The sequence below is a fragment of the Gopherus evgoodei genome, chromosome 22 (genome assembly GCF_007399415.2).
Source record: "Gopherus evgoodei ecotype Sinaloan lineage chromosome 22, rGopEvg1_v1.p, whole genome shotgun sequence".
In the NCBI taxonomy this organism is placed as follows: domain Eukaryota; kingdom Metazoa; phylum Chordata; order Testudines; family Testudinidae; genus Gopherus; species Gopherus evgoodei.
This window is the reverse complement of record NC_044343.1, coordinates 4,059,975-4,077,906: the sequence shown is the minus strand read 5'-3', so window position 1 is coordinate 4,077,906 and position 17,932 is coordinate 4,059,975. Positions and strand designations below refer to the sequence as shown.

The following is a 17,932-nucleotide window of genomic DNA, read 5'->3' as shown; positions in this document are numbered from 1 at the left end:
CCATCTAGTGGCTTGTTAGGTAGCACCTTGAATGAGTCCTGATCTCGGTTGAGTTTCCAACAGATACGTCACAAAGACCCACTAGTGCTGTTATCGGTAAGGGCCAGATTTCCCTCAGTGCGGGAGTGGGATGCCCATTGTTCTCAGTGGGGGAGGGGAGAGATGCCCCATTGTTCTCAGTGGGGGAGGGAGGGATACCCCATTATTCTCAGCGAGGGAGAGGAATGCCTTATTGTTCTCAGTGGGGGGGGGATGGGGATTCCCCATTGGTCTCAGGGGGGGAGGGAGGGTGCTCCATTGTTCTCAGTGGGAGCTGCTAGGTGCTGAGCTCTTTTGCAAACCTACCCCTAAGGGTCCCCTTTGGTGGCCCCCTCAGCAGAGTGGCGAAAGGCTGAATGGGGCAGCAGGAACCCAAACTTTCCTTGGGCCCTGCTGGGGCCCCTGTGGTTAGGACCGAGGCCCATTGGACTGGGGTGGGGGTAGCTCCCCTGCAACTCCTCCCCTCTGAGGGTACCCCTGGGTCATCCCGTGCAGTGCCGAACCCCAGGCAGAGGGAGGGGGGTGCATCCTCAGAGGTAGTAGCAAAATAATTTTAACCCATGCTCCAATTGGGGAGGGTGGAGGGGGAGGCTGCTTTCTTAGCCCCCGTGCAGCGTGTGAAGGAATGAACATGCCCAGCGCACGCTCGTGGTAAACAAAGCCCAGCCGCCGTCTCTGCTCAGATTGTGGAGATGCTGGGGGTGGAGCGGGGGCTGCTAGGAAATTAGCTGATCACGGAAGCCCCCCGGTGAACGAACGTCGATGAGGCGCCTGGGATGGGGCTGAACATGCAGCGTGCACCAGGACGTCGGATGCCCCCCAGCCTGCTGGCCAGGCCCTCGGGGTAACGAGTGCAAAGACAAGTCCTCCGGGACGCCCTGGCCTGGGACGCGGAGCCAGCGGGGCAGGAGAAGGCGCTGGGGGCAGCACTGAGAGCTGGAGGTTAGAGGGGAGGGGGGGAGGCTGCCGGATGGGATATGGGGTGAGCAGGGGAGGGAGGGCACAGGGGACTGGACGACGGGGGATAATTGCCCTGTGTTGGTCGTTCCCTCTGAAGCACCTGGCCCCGGCTGCTGCCGGAAGACCCGATACTGGGCTAGCCGCACCATTGATCTGCCCCAGTACGGCCTGCAGTGAGGGGGGTATCTGGTGAGGCAGAGGGGGCTCCGCAAGGTGGGGGCAGGTGGGATGGGGAAAAGGATGCTTTGTTGTTCCCTTCCAAAGGAAAAGAAAGAGAAAGGAATGAGAGGGAGGGAGAGAGACCCAGGAGAGCTGGGGGGCGACAGACAGACAAAGGGGGAAGGCAGTGGAGCAGGTGTGGGGGAGAGACCGCACCTCTGGAGGGCTTGTGCAGGGTGCTCAAGGGTGAAGGAAGGAGAGGGACAAGGGGACGCTTAGGAGTCAAGGGGCTAGAGGTTGTAGGGCCGCCTGTCACTTGGAGGGCAGGTGGCTGGGCCTGGCTGATGAGTTGCCTCCTTGGGGTTAACCCTTTGCGTTCCCCCGTGCGTGCTGTTCTCGCTCGGGCTGGGGGAGGGGGGTGCCCGTTCTTTTTTAACCTAGTTAGGGCATGTGGGCTGGACGATCCGGGGGGATGTCAGCTGTGGGGGGGGGGGAGTAAACACTAGGGTGTGGTTCAGAAATGGCCCATAGGTTACAGGCTGAACCTGCTGCAGGGTTGCATTGTTACTCCTGGGTACTCCAGGGTTTTTCCTGAGCCCTCCCCTGCCAGACGGCAACTGTGTTGGCTGTGGGGTTGGATTGGTGCCGCTGCCGTGTCTAAAGGCCCCTTTACCCTCACTGAGCAGCCCTGTGATGCTGTGCACAGAGGCAATGCCGGGAGATGCCCAGCCCCTGCTTTGGGCATCACGAAGCCAGTGAGAGTGCCTGGGTAATGCATCATACACAGGTGATTGGCACTGGTGTCCCCCCACCCCCTGTCTCCCATCTCGGGGCCACGCTGCCTGCTCCTGCCTCCTGGGTGGCACGTGCCAGGCTCTGCCAGCGCAGCACTGCCTGGGAACTGGTTGATTGCCTGGCACATTGCAGGGCCAACTGATTCCTGCAAACCCTGCAGCTCCTTGCATTAGCTCGACTAACTGCAAATTCCCTCCCTAATAAGGGAACCTGGCTGGGCTAATGCTGCCTTGCAAATGCTTCCTAATGGTGCTAATGTTGTAATCCAGGGTGGGATTAGCTGTCCCACGCTGGAGGTTATGGGAGCTCCGTTATCTGGGGTGAGAGCCGTGCTGGCTGCCCCACCAGCCGAGACAGGCCCAGGAATGTCCGCCAGGACAACGGCAGCTTGGTGATGTGGGACGGGCAGGAGCGGCGCCAGGGTTTTTGGCGCCCTAGGCGCAGGGCCGGCTCACTGGTCCACTGGAGCAGTCTGCTGCCCTTCCAAATCCTGGCGCCCTAGGCGACCGCCTAGGCTGCCTAAATGGAAGCACCAGCCCTGGGGACGGGGCCTCTGCTGCTGAGCTCTGAGCTGCTGCATCTTGTGCCAGGAGAGGGGGAAGGAGGAGGAAAGAAAAGAGGGTGATTGCAGAGGAAGGGAAGGGATGGGAAGAGCCAGGGGGCCCTGCAGAGAAGAGGGCGCATTGGAGTAACAGCACGGGCTAGGCCTGCGAAGTCAGCTGCTGTGTGAGCTGTATCCATATGTCTCTGTCCTTACCCCTGTGGCCTGTCTGACAGCCCCCCTGCTACCCCAGCCCTGGGCTCCCCCCTCCCTGAGCTCTGCTGGAGCCCCTCAGTCCTGACCCACAGCCCCCCTGCTACCCAGCCCTGGGCTCCCCCCTCCCTGAGCTCTACGGGAGCCCCTCAGTCCCGACCCATAGCGCCCTGCTATCCCAACCTTGAGTTCCCCCCTCCCTGAGCTCTGCTGGTGCCCCTCAGTCCTGACCCACAGCCCCTGCTATCCCAACCTTGAGTTCCCCCCTCCCTGAGCTCTGCTGGAGCCCCTCAGTCCCGACCCACAGCCCCTGCTATCCCAACCCTGGGCTCCCCGCTTCCTGAGCTCTGCTGGTGCCCCTCAGTCCTGACCCACAGCCCCCTGCTACCCCAGCCCTGGGCTTCCCCCTCCCTGAGCTCTGCTGGTGCCCCTCAGGCCTGACCCACAGCCCCTGCTATCCCAACTCTGGGCTCCCCCCTCCCTGAGCTCTGCGGGAGCCCCTCAGTCCTGACCCACAGCCCCCTGCTACCCCAGCCCTGGGCTTCCCCCTCCCTGAGCTCTGCTGGTGCCCCTCAGTCCCGACCCACAGCCCCCTGCTATCCCAGCCCTGGGCTCCCCCCTCCCTGAGCTCTGCTGGTGCCATTCAGTCCCAACTAGGGTTACCAGATGTCCCAATTTTATAGGGACAGTCTCAATTTTTGGGTCTTTTTCTTATATAGGCTCCAATTACCCCCCACCCCCATCCTGATTTTTCACATTTGCTGTCTGGTCACCCTAGTCCCGACCCACAGCCCCCTGCTATCCCAGCCCTGGGCTCTCCACAGCTCTGTCAATGTCCCTCAGTCCTACCTGACCCACAGCCTCTCTGCTACCTTAGCCCTGGGCTTTGTCCTCTCATCCCCCACAACTCTGCTACTGACCCTCAATCCCAACCTGAGCACTTCCTGGAGGGCCGAGTCCTACAAGCACCTCCACATGCAGCGCTCCCCCTGACTTCAGAGGGAGCCGAGCTGCTGGGCCAGAGGTGTGAGGCGCCCTGAGGAAATAGAACTGAACTGGGTGCGTGCCGGGCGTGTCTTTCCAGGGGGAAAGGCAGGAGAGACCCAAAGGAGCCGTGACCTGATCTGAGGATCCCCTCGGCCGGGGCCTGCCGCTCTCTGAGCCCCGGCAGCTCCATCACCCCCCAGCAGGATCCTGGGCCCAGTTCCTTCCCAGGAGCTTCGTCCAGAAAATGCTGCGGCAAGAGGAGCGGAGAACAAGGAGGACGGGCAGGCAGGCTGAGGGAGGTATGGGCAGAAATACTGGTGGAGGAGATGGTCAGTGAGCTGCAGCAGATGGGAAGAAGGTTGGCTGGGGAGATGGGAATGAGAGAAGAGATGGTCCCTAGAAGGATGCAGGGTAACGTGAGCTCACTGGGCAGGTCCTAAGGGCAGCGTGGCTCAGTGGGTAGGGTCCTGCCATTCCCAGCTCTGCTCCTGGCTGGCAGAGTGACCCTGGGCAAGTCACCCCCCGCTCATGTTCCCCTCCATGGCCTTTGTCTATTTAGACTGGACGCTCTTTGGGGGAGCGACGGTTGCTTCCTACGTCCCCCTGTGGCACTGAGCACGCAGGTCTGGGGCCAGTTTTCAGCCCTGCTGCTGAGTCCCTGGGCAAACTCGGACAAGTCGTTGACTCTCTTTGGGCCTGAGGTCCACAATTGACAGGTAGGACTAATGACCCTGCCTTGGTCTGTCTTAGACTGGGGCAGGGGCTGGCTCTCCAGGCACCACCCTGGGGGCTCCATCTCTCGCTATGGTACTTCCCTGGCCCCCCTTGGGATCTGAGCCCCTGCCCATCTGCAATGGATTTCTCCCGTTAGCCAGCACCGAATCGGGACCTGCACCCCCCCCCATGCACAAGCCCCTGGCGCTTCTGCTGAACACTGCTGGGCGCTGCTGGAACACACCTACAACCAGGCACACCAGGGTGCAAGGGGGCCCTGCCGGGGATGACGCACCCACGTCTCTCTCTTTCCCCAGACGCTGGAGGAGCTGAAGATGTCTGGCTCCATAGCATCCTATGACCAGCTGGTGCGGCAGGTGGAGGCACTGAAGAAGGAGAACACACATCTGCGCAGGGAGCTGGAGGACAACTCCAGCCACCTCTCCAAGCTAGAGAATGAGACCTCGGACATGAAGGTGATGGCACCGGCAGCCCCAGGGCCCAGCCCTTGCTGAGCATGTCACCCAATGCCCTGCGGGAGGGCGGGTTTCCTGGAGAGGGAGGTGGGCCTAGTGGGCAGAGCACAGGGCAGGCAGCTGGGAGGTCCAGCGTTCTGACCCCCCCCCCCCCGCTCTGCTTTTGACTCAGGCAGTTGTGGGCTTCTCTGGGCCACATTCTGCTCAAATTTACACTCTGGTGAGGCAGTGAATTTGCCCTTCATGTGCCTCAGTTTCCCCACCTGGAGCTAAGACTCTTTTCCCTCCCCCTTTCCCCCCACCCCAAACAAAGGGTTAATCAGGTCCGCTCTGTACTAGAGCTCATTGGGGCATGTATTTCATGTCCTCCTCCACCCCCGCAGCTTGTGCTTCAGTCAGACAACGGAGAGAACAGTGGGAGCTGACTTCTTTCACAATCTCCCTCTTTGTGCCCCCACCCCACCCCTCCGCTGGCCTGGCTGGAGCGAAGCCGGCTTCAGGGTCGACTTTGCCTCTCGTTCTCCTGCTGCTGGGAAGAGCTGGTGAAAGGGGCTGAGTGCAAAGCCCTGGAAATTAATGTTCCTTGCCCATCCCCGGGGCCCGTAGGTGTAACCCACACTCTTGCAGCATGGTAGCATGTTCCTCACTGGTGATGCCGAGGCCTTGCATAGCAGCTTGTGGGCCAGCGCTGGCCATGGCTAGTGCAAGTGGGGGTTTGATCCCTGCTGCTACAACCTGCCCAGGAGCGCAGCCAGCCTGCCCTGCAGTGATCCCCCTTAGGAGTAAGAGGGGAGCCCTGTCTCTGTGGCCCATTTGCATCTTGGCTTCTCTGCAGTGGCCTGGCTGGCTTGACTTGTTCGCGCTATGTTCCTCTGTTTGTTAGGAAGTCCTGAAGCACCTTCAGGGCAAACTGGAGCAAGAGGCCCGGGTCATGGTGTCCTCCGGACAGACAGAGGTTCTGGACCAGCTGAAAGGTGAGTGAGCCTGACGAGTGGCCCGTCCAGTGAGGCGAGGGCAGGTGGGATTCTGTTCTGCGCAAGGGGAGTCCTGCAGAGCTCCTGGTGGTCGGTGGGGTGATGCAGCAAGAAGGCCAGAACCTGGGGGCCAGGGGCAACCTGGAAAATAGATTGTCCTTGATCCAAGAAACGAGAAGGCCAGTGTTCTGCATGGTGGGGAGGACTGGATCCAGGACTCCAGGGTTCCAGCCCCAGCTCAGATTGGGGAGTTGTGTTTAGTGGATGGGCTGCTGGGCCAGGACTCAGAAGATCTGGGTTCTTTTCCCAAATCTTCCACTGACTCCCTGTGTGACCTTGGAGCAGATCCTGATCGTTACTATGCATCAGGCTCTACTGAACTTTACACACATGGAAGTCGCATGCTGCAAGAGTGGGAGGGACAAAGGATTTCTAACCCCCCCCCCAGGCTGTTCATTTAATAATAGGAATCCAAAGCCAATGATCCACTGACTCCTTCGATGCACCCATAGGTCCTGATCCCACAAACACCTACCCGTGTGCTTTAAACACATGAGCAGTTTCATTTGCTTCAGTAGGGCTACCCTGCTTTGCACTATCTGAGGGACTGCCCCCAGGACTGGCCCTGGACCAAAGGGTGCCTCAAGCGAAGACTGCCTTTGGCGGCCCCCGCCTCCATTTGAATACCTTATTTTTATTGCATTTGTAGCCCATTTCATGCCTCTGATGCACAATTTACATGCATGATTTATCCCTGTCATATAAGACGATACGTTTGTCTGCTAACATGAATAAATACAGATTTACAGATCATAACAACAAAAACAGCACCCCGAGTCTGGCACCTCAGGTGCCCCTATATCCAGCCCTGTTCTTCCCCATCCCAGTGCCAAGTGTGTCCCTGGCAGAGCCAGCCTGCATCCTGTTCAAACACAGCTGCGTGTTCCCCTCCCAGTGTGAGCAGAGCATGAGAAGGTGCTAGCCCACTTAACTCCCCTTAACTCTGCCCACTTCCAACTGAGTTTGAACCATCTGATCCATGAGCAGCCTTCGCTTTGCTGGGAAATGCATTTGGCGTATCGGGGCAGCATATTATAATATACCAGCGCTCCCCACTCCCACCATGCCGAGTTTTGCTGGTGTGGACAGAACCAGACTGTGTGATAAGCAGGGTATAGAACCATATAACAACCAGGGGCTCGGTTCCCTGCCTCGCCTGTGCCCTGGTGTGTGGGATTCACCCAGGCAAAAGGAGGGATAGAGATTGTGTGAGCTGTCACCAGGCCCCGGGGCTTCTGATGGGGCTGAGGATGCAGCTTTAAGTGGCTGCTGGCTGGGACAGCGTACCTGGGTTCCCCACCCTCTCCTGAAGCTGGGCTGTCCAGCGGCTGGATCCTGGCAGAGGTTGGTTTGGGGGTGCTTTGCAATGCTAGGGGGAGCAGCGCTCCAGGGCCGGGTCAAGCCCCAGGGGCCACTAGCAAGGCTCAGTCCCGCTGTGCCTCCGAGCACCATCCACATGAGGGTACCTTGTTCCTGCTGCCCCCCCAGCTCTGCAGATGGACATCACCAGCCTCTACAACCTGAAGTTCCAGCCTCCTGCCCTGGCGCCCGAGCTCGCCTGCCCCGAGGTCAGCCCCGTGCACTCAGCCGCTCCCCAGAAGAAGGACAGCATGGGGGAGCTGAGTCGAGCCACCATCAGGCTGCTGGAGGAGCTGGACAGAGAGAGGTAAACGTACACACCCGTCCGTCTGTCTGCGTATGCCCATACACCTCCGTCTGTCTGCCTCTCCCCCTGCACCCGTCTGCCTGCCTGTTCCCTTACACACCCGTCTGTCTGTCTGTCTCCGTATGCCCATACACCTCCGTCTGTCTGCCTCTCCCCCTGCACCCCGTCTGCCTGCCTGTTCCCTTACACACCCGTCCATCTGTCTGCGTATGCCCATACACCTCCATCTGTCTGCCTCTCCCCTGCACCCGTCTGCCTGCCTGTTCCCTTACACACCCGTCCATCTGTCTGCGTATGCCCATACACCTCCGTCTGTCTGCCTGTCCCCCTGCACCCTGTCTGCCTGCCTGTTCCATTACACACCCATCTGTCTGTCTGTCTCCATATGCCCATACACCTCCGTCTGTCTGCCTCTCCCCCTGCACCTTTGTGTGCCTGCCTGTCCTCTTACACACCCGTCTGTCTGTCTGTCTCCGTATGCCCATACACTTCCATCTGTCTGCCTGTCCCTCTGCACCCGTCTGCCTGCCTGTTCCCTTACACACCCGTCCGTCTGTCTGCGTATGCCCATACACCTCCGTCTGTCTGCCTCTCCCCCTGCACCCCTGTGTGCCTGCCTGTCTTCTTACACACCCGTCTGTCTCTCTCCGTATGCCCTTACACCTCCATCTGTCTGCCTCTCCCCCTGCACCTCTGTGTGCCTACCTGTCCTCTTACACACCCGTCTGTCTGTCTGTCTCCGTATGCCCATACACCTCTGTCTGTCTGCCTCTGCACCTGCACCCCTGTGTGCCTGCCTGTTCCCTTACACACCCGTCTGTCTGTCTGTCTCCGTATGCTCATACACCTCCATCTGTCTGCCTCGCCCCCTGCACCCTTGTCTGCCTGCCTGTTCCCTTACACACCCGTCTGTCTGTCTGTCTCCGTATGCTCATACACCTCCATCTGTCTGCCTCTCCCCCTGCACCCTTGTCTGCCTGCCTGTTCCCTTACACACCCGTCTGTCTGTCTGTCTCCGTATGCTCATACACCTCCATCTGTCTGCCTCTCCCCCTGCACCCTTGTCTGCCTGCCTGTTCCCTTACACACCCGTCTGTCTGTCTGTCTCCGTATGCTCATACACCTCCATCTGTCTACCTCTCCCCCTGCACCCTTGTCTGCCTGCCTGTTCCCTTACACACCCGTCTGTCTGTCTGTCTCCGTATGCCCATACACCTCCGTCTGTCTGCCTCTCCCTCTGCACTGCTGTTTGCCTGCCTGTCCTCTTACACACCCGTCTGTCTGTCCCTTACACGTCCCTCTGTCTGTCGCCTCTCCCCCTGTGCACCCATCTGTCTGTCTGTCCCCCAGCGCAGCCAGGTGTCTGCCTGTCTGTCTCTCTCCGTCCTGCCCCCATCACCACAGTGTCTGAGCCCTAGCTCGTCGGGTGGTTAAGGGGCCCCTTTGCTGCTCCCGTTACCCAGTATCCCGTGCAGCCCAGTGTTCTGCCCATTCACCTTGCTGCGTGCCCTGGCCTGGGATGCTCCCGGGGGCAATTAGCCAGCCCTTCAGCTGGGCTCGGTGTGGGGAGAGCCTGGTGAAGAGGCCCCTAGAGGTTTTGTCCCTCTTCTTGTCGCTCTTCCCCTGATCGTGAGGTTTCTGGCTGGGCCTGGGGTTGGGTCGGCGTCAGCTCAGCACTGGGGGGGGAGTCCATGAGTGGGGGGTCCGTGACTGCTTGCCCTCTACCCCCCTCCCCTTCTTCAGGTGTTTCCTGCTGAGCGAGATTGAGAAGGAGGAGAAGGAGAAGCTCTGGTACTACACGCAGCTGCAGAGCCTCTCCACGCGCCTGGACGAGCTACCTCATGTGGAGACAGTGAGTTCCTGGGCCCAGGACCCAGCCCGAGTCCTGAGCCGGCACGGGTCCCTCCTCTGCAAGGCGTACCTGGGTGCTGGGAGGTCCCAGGGGCTCATGGGATGTTGAGGACTCAGCCCAAACCCGGAGCGAGTCCCCTGCCCCGTAGGATGCACTTTGCCCCATGGGATGTGCCTCCCGTAGAAAATACCCTGTGCTGGGTAGAGCGGGGCCAGGCAGACTGCTGGGATCTCTCCCCTCATGCCCTGCCTCTCCTCCCGGCTCCCAGTTCTCTATGCAGATGGATCTGATCCGGCAGCAGCTGGAGTTCGAGGCCCAGCACATCCGCTCGCTCATGGAGGAACGCTTCGGGACGACCGATGAGATGGTGCAGAGGGCTCAGGTCAGGGCAGGGGAGCTGCTCCCTTCCTGTGGGTTATTTCCCTTCAGCCTCACCCTTCTTCTGCCAGTAATGCAACCCCCTGCTTTGCTTAACCAAGTAATGAGAGGGATTAGACTGCAAAGCTCTCCCCGCAAAGCAGGGCAGCATGTTTGTGTGCGGGGGGAGAAGTGGATTGGGAAGCAACAACCCCCCAAAAAAAGATGGGCAATGGGAGGCTTTGGGGGAGATCAGGATCTCCCCTGTCACTCCAGAAATCTGGGTAGTGGTGAGGGGGACGAGGGTGCAACCACCCTACTCACAAAGCGGGACAATAGGGGGTGGGTAGGAATCAGGATCATGTTCTGCTATGGGGTGGTTTATTTTTGCATGGGGGAGTAGCTCCTCTGGGAGAGGAGTGTCCCCCTTCCCTTTGTCCCCCTTCCCCAGCTGGTGGCTGAGTCTGCCTCTCTCTAGGTCCCATGCTGCCTGACCCCATCCTTCCACGGGACATGGCTGGAAGGCATTGCAGGGGGCGGTGGGGCTGGCACTTGCTGACTCTGTGGTTAAATCCTCGCAGATCCGCGCATCCCGCCTAGAGCAGATCGACAAGGAGCTGATGGAGGCTCAGGACCAGGTGCAGATGTCGGAGCCACAGGTAACGGAGCAGGAACTGGGTCCGCTGGGCCTCAGGCTGCAGCCCCCACGGGAGGAAACGGTGGTGCTAACAGAGTCCCTGTCCTGTGTGTGCAATGCCCCTGTGCACCCGTCTCCTCCCCCCCACCGTGTCACCCCCACACGTGTACACACCCAGCTGTCTACACTGCGAGTGTTGCTCATTCACCGGCACGCACAGCATCACCCACAGGTGTGCACACCTGTACATTCACACCTATGCTCCAGACTCACGTGCACACTTATGTGTGGGCTCGCACACTCACACCTGCCATTTGTATCAGAGGGGTAGCCGTGTTAGTCTAGATCGGTAAAAGCAGCAAAGAATCCTGTGGCATCTTATAGACTAACAGACGTTTTGGAGCATGAGCTTTCGTGGGTGAATACCCACTTTGTCAGATGCATGTAGTCACCCAGAAACTCCCCTGCACTGACCCATTGCACACGCACCCAATGGGGGCTGGTGCTTACAAAGACAGGTATGCTTTCCCCCCGCCCCCCACCACAATGGTCCAGATCACCGCACACACCCCTCATTGCATATATATATATATATATATATATATATATATATATATATGTCTCTTACACACACCCCTCTATCTAGGGAAGGCTGGCCTTTGTGCTAACACACAGGGCCAGGAGAGGGGAGACCTGGGCTCGCCACCCACTCCTGATGCATGTTCCCCTCTCTGTGCCTCAGTGTCCCCCTCTAACAGGCAGGATGATACTTTAGTCCCCCTGGCCCAGAGCTTTGCTCACTGGTATTTACAAAGGGCTTGGAGATCCTCAGGTAGAGGGTCTAGGGCCATGGCCCAGATCGTCTCCCTCATCGTCTGCTCTCCAGTGGCTGGGGTCTCTGCAGGGCTTTGCTGTGGCAGGCAACAGCTGGGCAGCATCTCTGGCATTTCCCTCTGCCCCAACTGGAGGTCGGGGTGTATTTCTCCGGTGCTCGCCCTTGGGAGCAATCGTCCCACCTGCAGGCCAGGGCACTGTGTCCGGACAGCCTGGCTGGGCAGGCAATGGCAGCGCTGGCTGCATTTCGGTGGATGCGGGGTGTACGGGCTCTCATTCTGCCTCCAGGGTGGGAATGCTGGCGGAGGCTGCTTGGCATGGGGGTGAGAATGGCGCTAGAGCAGGGGCGGGCAAACTTTTTGGCCTGAGCGCCACATCGGGTTTCCGAAATTGTATGGAGGGCCGGTTAGGGGAGGCTGTGCCTCGTCAAACAGCCAGGTGTGGCCCAGCCCCTGCCCCCATCTTACCCCCTCTCGTCCCCTGACGGCCCCCCTGGGACTCCTGCCCCATCCAAACCCCCTTGTTCCCTGTCCCTTGATGGCCCCCCCGGGACCCCTGCCCCATCCATGCCTCCCCATTCCCTGTCCCCTGACCGCCCCCGGACCCCCTGCCCCTGACGGTGTGGCCCGGATGTGGCCCACAGGCCGTAGTTTGCCCATCTCTGCGCTAGAGGCAGGCTGGTCTCCGAGGCCTCCCCACCCCACTGAGCGGGAGGGCCAGGCCTTTGTGTGTCTCGGGGACCGTGAAATGGGCAGTTGCCATGGCGACGAGAAGTAGGCCATGAGGGGAGATGCTGGCAGGCCCAGCATTGGATTCTCAGAGTGGCTGAGCCAACCTCCAAGCTGGGAATCAGGAGCGGGTGGGGTTGGGGCGGGGGGCAGATGTGTCCCAGACCCCCCCGAATTAATCCCACTGCTGCCTAGGCTGGATGTGTGTTACTGACCCCACAGATCTAACATAGTCCACAACAAAGACCACTCACAGTGAATATCCTGCCAGAACTGTACAAAACTACCACAGCATTACACCTCTACCTCGATACAACGCTGTCCTTGGGAGCCAAAAAAATCTTGCCGCATTGTAGATGAAACCGTGTTATATTGAACTTGCTTTGATCCACCGGAGTGTGCAGCCCTGGCCCCCCGAGAGCGCTGCTTTACCACATTAAATCCAAATTCGTGTTGTCTCGGGTGGCGTTTTATCGAGGTAGCGGTGTATTTGAAATCTCTAAATATTCCAGTAATATAAAACCTACATTAATATTCAAATTATAATGTTTAGCTACTACAGTAATATTACAAGTACTAACACGTATTTGAAAAGATTCAGTAATATTAAAATACTGCAGTGTTGTTTTTAAAATATTACAGCAATATTGAAATGCTACAGCATTATTTCCCCCAAAATACTAAACAATACTAAATTAAAAATGCATTATAAGGAAAATACCATGATTTTATGAATAATGGTATTTTTAAATGTACAGTATTCTCAAAAATACCATCATATTAAAAGGAAAAAAATTACAGTTTTTATTAAAAATACTAAATTATAAGAAAATGCGAAATTATAAGAAAAATATCTGCAGCATTTTTTAAAAAAAAATACTACAATATTATTAAATAGTACAGCCCTTTAAAAATACTTCAGAATTACAAGGGGAAATGCCAGGGTTTTATTAAATATATTATGTAATAAGAAAAATACTTTATAATTGTTGAAGAAAAAATACCTGCAGCTCTACAATTAAAGTGATTGCTTCTGTATTAAAAATACTAGAGGATTATAAAGAAAAATACTGTAGTACTAGGGTATAATACTACAATATTGTTTTAAAGATATTGCATTATTATTTAACACCCCGCACAGTTTTATAATAAAAATAGTATTTTTAAACAATATAAGAAACCTACAATGTTATTAAAAATACTAGGGCATTCTACAATAAGACTCCTGAATCCTTCAGTAATGTGGCAAGAAGCGGTAGTGTTTGGGATAATTACTGCATAATACTGTAGCATTTTTCTAAGGGTTAAGTGTCCAGAGTTTAACTAGCCTCTGAACAGTTTTTAAACCCAGAGGCCATATATGAAATCCTGGCCTTATTAAAATGAATAGGAGTTTAGCCATTGACTTCAGTGGGATCAGAATTCCCCCTTAGGGTTTCATTAACATCTGAACTGGGTTTAAAAAGCCAGAGGTCATGTGATTCCTACTCTGGGCTCCCAACAGTCACTGGTGCTCTCTCTCCTACCTTCTGTGACAGAGATTAAGTGAGTACTGAGACAAATTATTTTGCCCCTGGCCCCGAGCCTTTCTCTGCACCAAGAAATCGATAGCAGAACTGCCTGTGAATTTCTCCCTTAACCCCATGCAAAGCCGGAGCACAGCGGGGCTTTTAGCTAAGCCCTGGGAAGATGGAGCGGTTTAGATTCAGTAAGACAATTATCACACTGTTGGCTAAAAAGGGGATTTGTCCTGGAAAGAGAAATGAGCCATAGCGCTCGGTCCTGAGGCCTTGAATCCCTGGGCAATACATATTTTTTTACATACATCTGCCATAAGGCCGGTTGGTAGCAAGGAAGGATAGTTCCGTGCCTAGGCCCTTTGCCCTACAACTCAGGAAAGCTGGGTTCAATTCCCTCCTCTGCCACAAACTGTACATGTGATCTTGGGCAAGACACTTAGCTTCTCTGTGCCTCAGTTTCCCATCTGTGCAATGGAGACAATATTGCTGCCCTGTCTCACAGGGTGGCTTTGAGGTGCTCAGATAGTATGGGATTGGGGTTATCTAAGTATTTTGAGAGAGAGGGTTTAAAATAATTTAATATGGGTGGATTATTGAGGAGCAAGGACGGAGTGGGAGATGCGTCACTAAGGATGGTAGTAGAGAGATGGATTGGCTCTTCTACATGCAGGGCTGCCCAGAGGATTCAGGGGGCCTGGGGCAAAGCAATTTCAGGGACCCCTTCCATAAAAAAAAAAAGTTGTAATACTATACAATACTATATTCTCGTGGGGGCCCCTGTGGGGCGCAGGGCCTGGGGCAAATTGCTCCCCCCCGGGCAGCCAGAAGTCATTTTCTCCACTGTGCAAGGAGGGTTGCCAGCCTTTCAGGGTTGTCCTGGAGTCTCCAGGAATTAAAGAATCATCTTTCGTTTAAGATGTCGTGTGATGAAACCTCCAGGAATACGTCCAACCAAAACTGGCCACCCTACGTGCAAGGCCTAGCAAAACCCTGTGCAGCGAAGATGCTGAAACATGCATTGGTCTCATAGGAGAATCCATGTTGCATATTACACAGTCACCTGGCATTCCTGCAACCCAGCACCCCGCTCACTGACACCTCCACTTCAGTATCCCTCCGTTTAGCGCTGGCGAAAGGAACCGGCTCAGGATTGAGCTGGAGGGACCGTTTGAAGGGTCTCTCTCCAGGGCTCGTAGAGGGCGCATTCTTGCTCCCATTAAAGTCAATGGGACTTTTGCCCTTGCTGGCTGCTGCCCCAGGGCTAGAACAGGGGCTGCAGGCCCCGGTTCGGAAAGCACCAAGTCCCGTGGAAGCCAATGGGATTTTAAGCGAGCGCTCAAGTGCTTTGCTGAATCAAGGTCCCAGTGAGCACAGCGTACTCCCAAACATCTCTCCATTGCAGAGCCCAGTTATGTGACGCTGAGGGGTCCCATGTATGCCTTCTCCCCTCCCAGCCCCTGCTGCATTGGGACCTATCTGGGCCCCTCTGCCCCTGGAAGGCAACTGGCACTTTGCTGGGTGTCTTTCTGGAGCACACTTGGATCTGAGAGCAGGTCTGGACAGAGCCAGGGTCCCTTAGCAATTTCTGGAGAGTTTACTTGCCTGGACCGAGCCGCTGATGGGGGTGGTATTGGGGTGGGTAGATTGGCCTCTTCCGATGAAATGGTTTTTGCTGCCGGCCTCACACGGAGGGTCTCGTCTGTATCTAAGGGCATGAAAACTGGTGTGACACATGGCTCCAGCGTACAAGGCCCACTCACGCCCTATGCTGACCTTTAAGGTGTGGAACCCACTGATCAGTGTGTCGTGAGTCCCGCTCCAGGTCCGATCCACAGGGGATGTGAGTCTGTCACTGCCCCAGCTACAGACGCTGCAGAGACTCCTGTGGTTAGCTCTGGCAGGCTCTGGTTATGTCATCCACCTTACGCTCCCTCTGAGTCTGGCCCACTGAGTTGAATTAACTGGGGTGTAATTTACACTCTGAGGGGGCAAATCGCACCAAGACTCACCCCCGATCTGAGCTCTGTGTGTGCCTGATGCAGGAGACAGACAGAGAGACGGGACAAGCAGACTGGGAGAGGAGAATAAAACCACAGCATTCTGCATTTTCCAGTCCTCCGTGAACGGAGTCCCCTGTACCCATCCATACACCATGGCTGCTGCCCGGCCTCCCAGCGGCTTGGGAACGGAGGAGGCTGCTTCGATGAAGTTAAGCAGGCTGGGTCCTCACAGAGCAGGGGCTAGTCAGAGCCAGCCCGCCCAACACTGCAGCTGCTGCGATGTGCTCTGTACAGCTCTCCGGTTCTTACGCATCCCCCCTCTCTGTTCTTGTAGCCGTGTGGGAAGCTGTCTGGCGTGGAAGGGGACGGGAGCCTGGACATCCCAACGCATCCTGAGGAGGGAGGGAGCCACCTCAGCGACAATAAGGTAATGAGAATCCCCATCCCTCGGGCATTTGATGGAGGAAACGCAGACACTCGCTGGAGATGAACAAATCGAGTTCTTCCCCGGCTCTGAACGGTACTAGTCAGTGTTGCATAGCAGACAGGGCATTAGGCCCAGAGCTTCTGTTGCCAGCTCTGCTGCTCACCTGCTGGGTGACCATGGGCGAGTCACTTCTCTGTGCCGTGCCTCAGTTTCCCCTCCTGCCCTTGGTCTATTGTTGCGTCTTTAGCTCTTTACACCAGAAATGTAAAATGAAGGAACCCCACAGGCACAATGGGGTCCAGATAACCATGTGTGCTGACTAGGTACAACTTGCCAGGCTTAGCCGCATTCACACCTTGCTGCTCTGCCGGGGTTCTGGAGGCTTCAGGAACACAGAAGACAGGGAGTGCCACCAGCAGGCACGCAATCTATTTAAGGGGATGCTACCCAATTCCTACACACGTCTATTCAGATTGTGCACTCTGACCCCAGTATCTGATTCGACGTTTCCCCCAGCGCCACTTGGGGCGGAAGTGGATCTCATGTTGCTTCTTGGTTTAATTGCACCAGGAAAGGGCTTGATATTTAGATCCCCAAACAATCCAGGAGCCTGATTCTGTTCCTGCGTCACTTGTACCCCAGTGTAAACCCACCAACTTCAGTGGGGTCACTTGTGATTTCCACCGAGATGAGTTAGAGGAGAATCAGGCCCAAGGTGCTGAGAAGGTTAGAGGACATTCATTGTGTGATCTTGGGCAAGTCAGGTAGCCTCCTCATTCTGTGCCCCAATTCCCCACACCAAGGGGGGTTTGGAGGACCGTCGGGGGGCACAGCAGGGGCCCAGGCCTGCCCCCATGGGGGGCGGGGAGGGAGTGCCACCCAGCTCCACTCCCAGCCCAGTTCCCTGCCCCAGGCTTGTCAGCCGGTAACCAGACGTTGCTGGCAGCTGCTGAGTGAAATTGACCTGTCTCTTGTCTGTTTCACTTTGCCCACCATTGAATAGACCCCAGCAGTCCCCAAACTTTTTACCTTGTGCCCCCGCTTACCTCTGTCCACACACCCCCTCCCTGGAACTGAGTAAGGGGCTGGGGGTGGGGCAGGGAAGGGACCGGAGCTGAGTGGCACTCCCTCCCTGCCCCCCCATGGGGGCTGGCCTGTGTCTCTGCTGTGCCCCCCCGAATGGTCCTCCATGCCCCCCTGGGGAGGCGCACCCCACAGTTTGGGGACCTCTGCATTTGAGAGTACAGTGCAACAGGATTTGTGCCAGGCAGTCTGGCCAGGGTGGGGTGCAGGGTAACCCACTGGGTGCTTGTGCTCTGCAGGTGGAAGTGGTCTTCTGGCTCCTGTCCATGCTGGCTACCCGGGACAAGGACGACATGTCCCGCACCCTGCTGGCCATGTCCAGCTCGCAGGAGAGCTGCCTGGCCATGCGCAAGTCTGGCTGCCTCCCACTCCTCATCCAGATCCTGCACGACACGGACAGGGAGCCGGGAGGCCCCCAGAGTCCCAGCAGTGGCAAGGACTCCCGCATGCGGGCCAACGCCGCCCTGCACAACATCATCTTCTCGCAGCCCGACGAGGGCCAGGCCAAGAAGGAGATGCGGGTGCTGCACGTGCTGGAGCAGATTCGCTCCTACTCGGAGACCTGCTGGGACTGGCTGCAGATGCAGCTGCAGAGCAAAGACGGGGGCAAAGGCCCCGAAGCCAGTGCCGGTAGGGAAGGGTGAGGGTGTCTCCAGCAGGGGGTGCCAGGGCCTGCTGCTCCCAGCAGAGTGTGGGGGGACATAGGGAGCAGGGGACACCTGATCTTGATGCTTCTGCTTGGAGAGAGCATGTGTATGCGGAGGGGGGTGGAGTGGGGGTTTGCAAGCATGTCTGTGCATGCTGGCATGCCGCTCTGTGTGTGTGTGTCCATGTGAGCATCAGTGTGCAGCTGAGTGTATGTGTATGCCCATAGTGAGTGGGAGTGTCGCTGTGCAGCTGAGCGTGTGTG

General features: G+C 56.9%; 1 protein-coding gene across 1 annotated transcript in view; it reads left to right on the top strand.

The window, feature by feature from the left end:
• The window catches only part of APC2 (APC regulator of WNT signaling pathway 2), a 45,760-nt gene that overhangs the window by 15,491 nt on the left and 12,337 nt on the right, over positions 1-17,932 (top strand). Inside the window, exons 2-9 of the mRNA XM_030540264.1 lie at positions 4,726-4,884; positions 5,768-5,858; positions 7,407-7,584; positions 9,328-9,436; positions 9,705-9,818; positions 10,375-10,452; positions 15,847-15,939; positions 17,262-17,652. Coding sequence (XP_030396124.1) covers positions 4,726-4,884; positions 5,768-5,858; positions 7,407-7,584; positions 9,328-9,436; positions 9,705-9,818; positions 10,375-10,452; positions 15,847-15,939; positions 17,262-17,652 — 1,213 coding nt within the window. The remainder of the gene's footprint in view (positions 1-4,725; positions 4,885-5,767; positions 5,859-7,406; positions 7,585-9,327; positions 9,437-9,704; positions 9,819-10,374; positions 10,453-15,846; positions 15,940-17,261; positions 17,653-17,932) is intronic.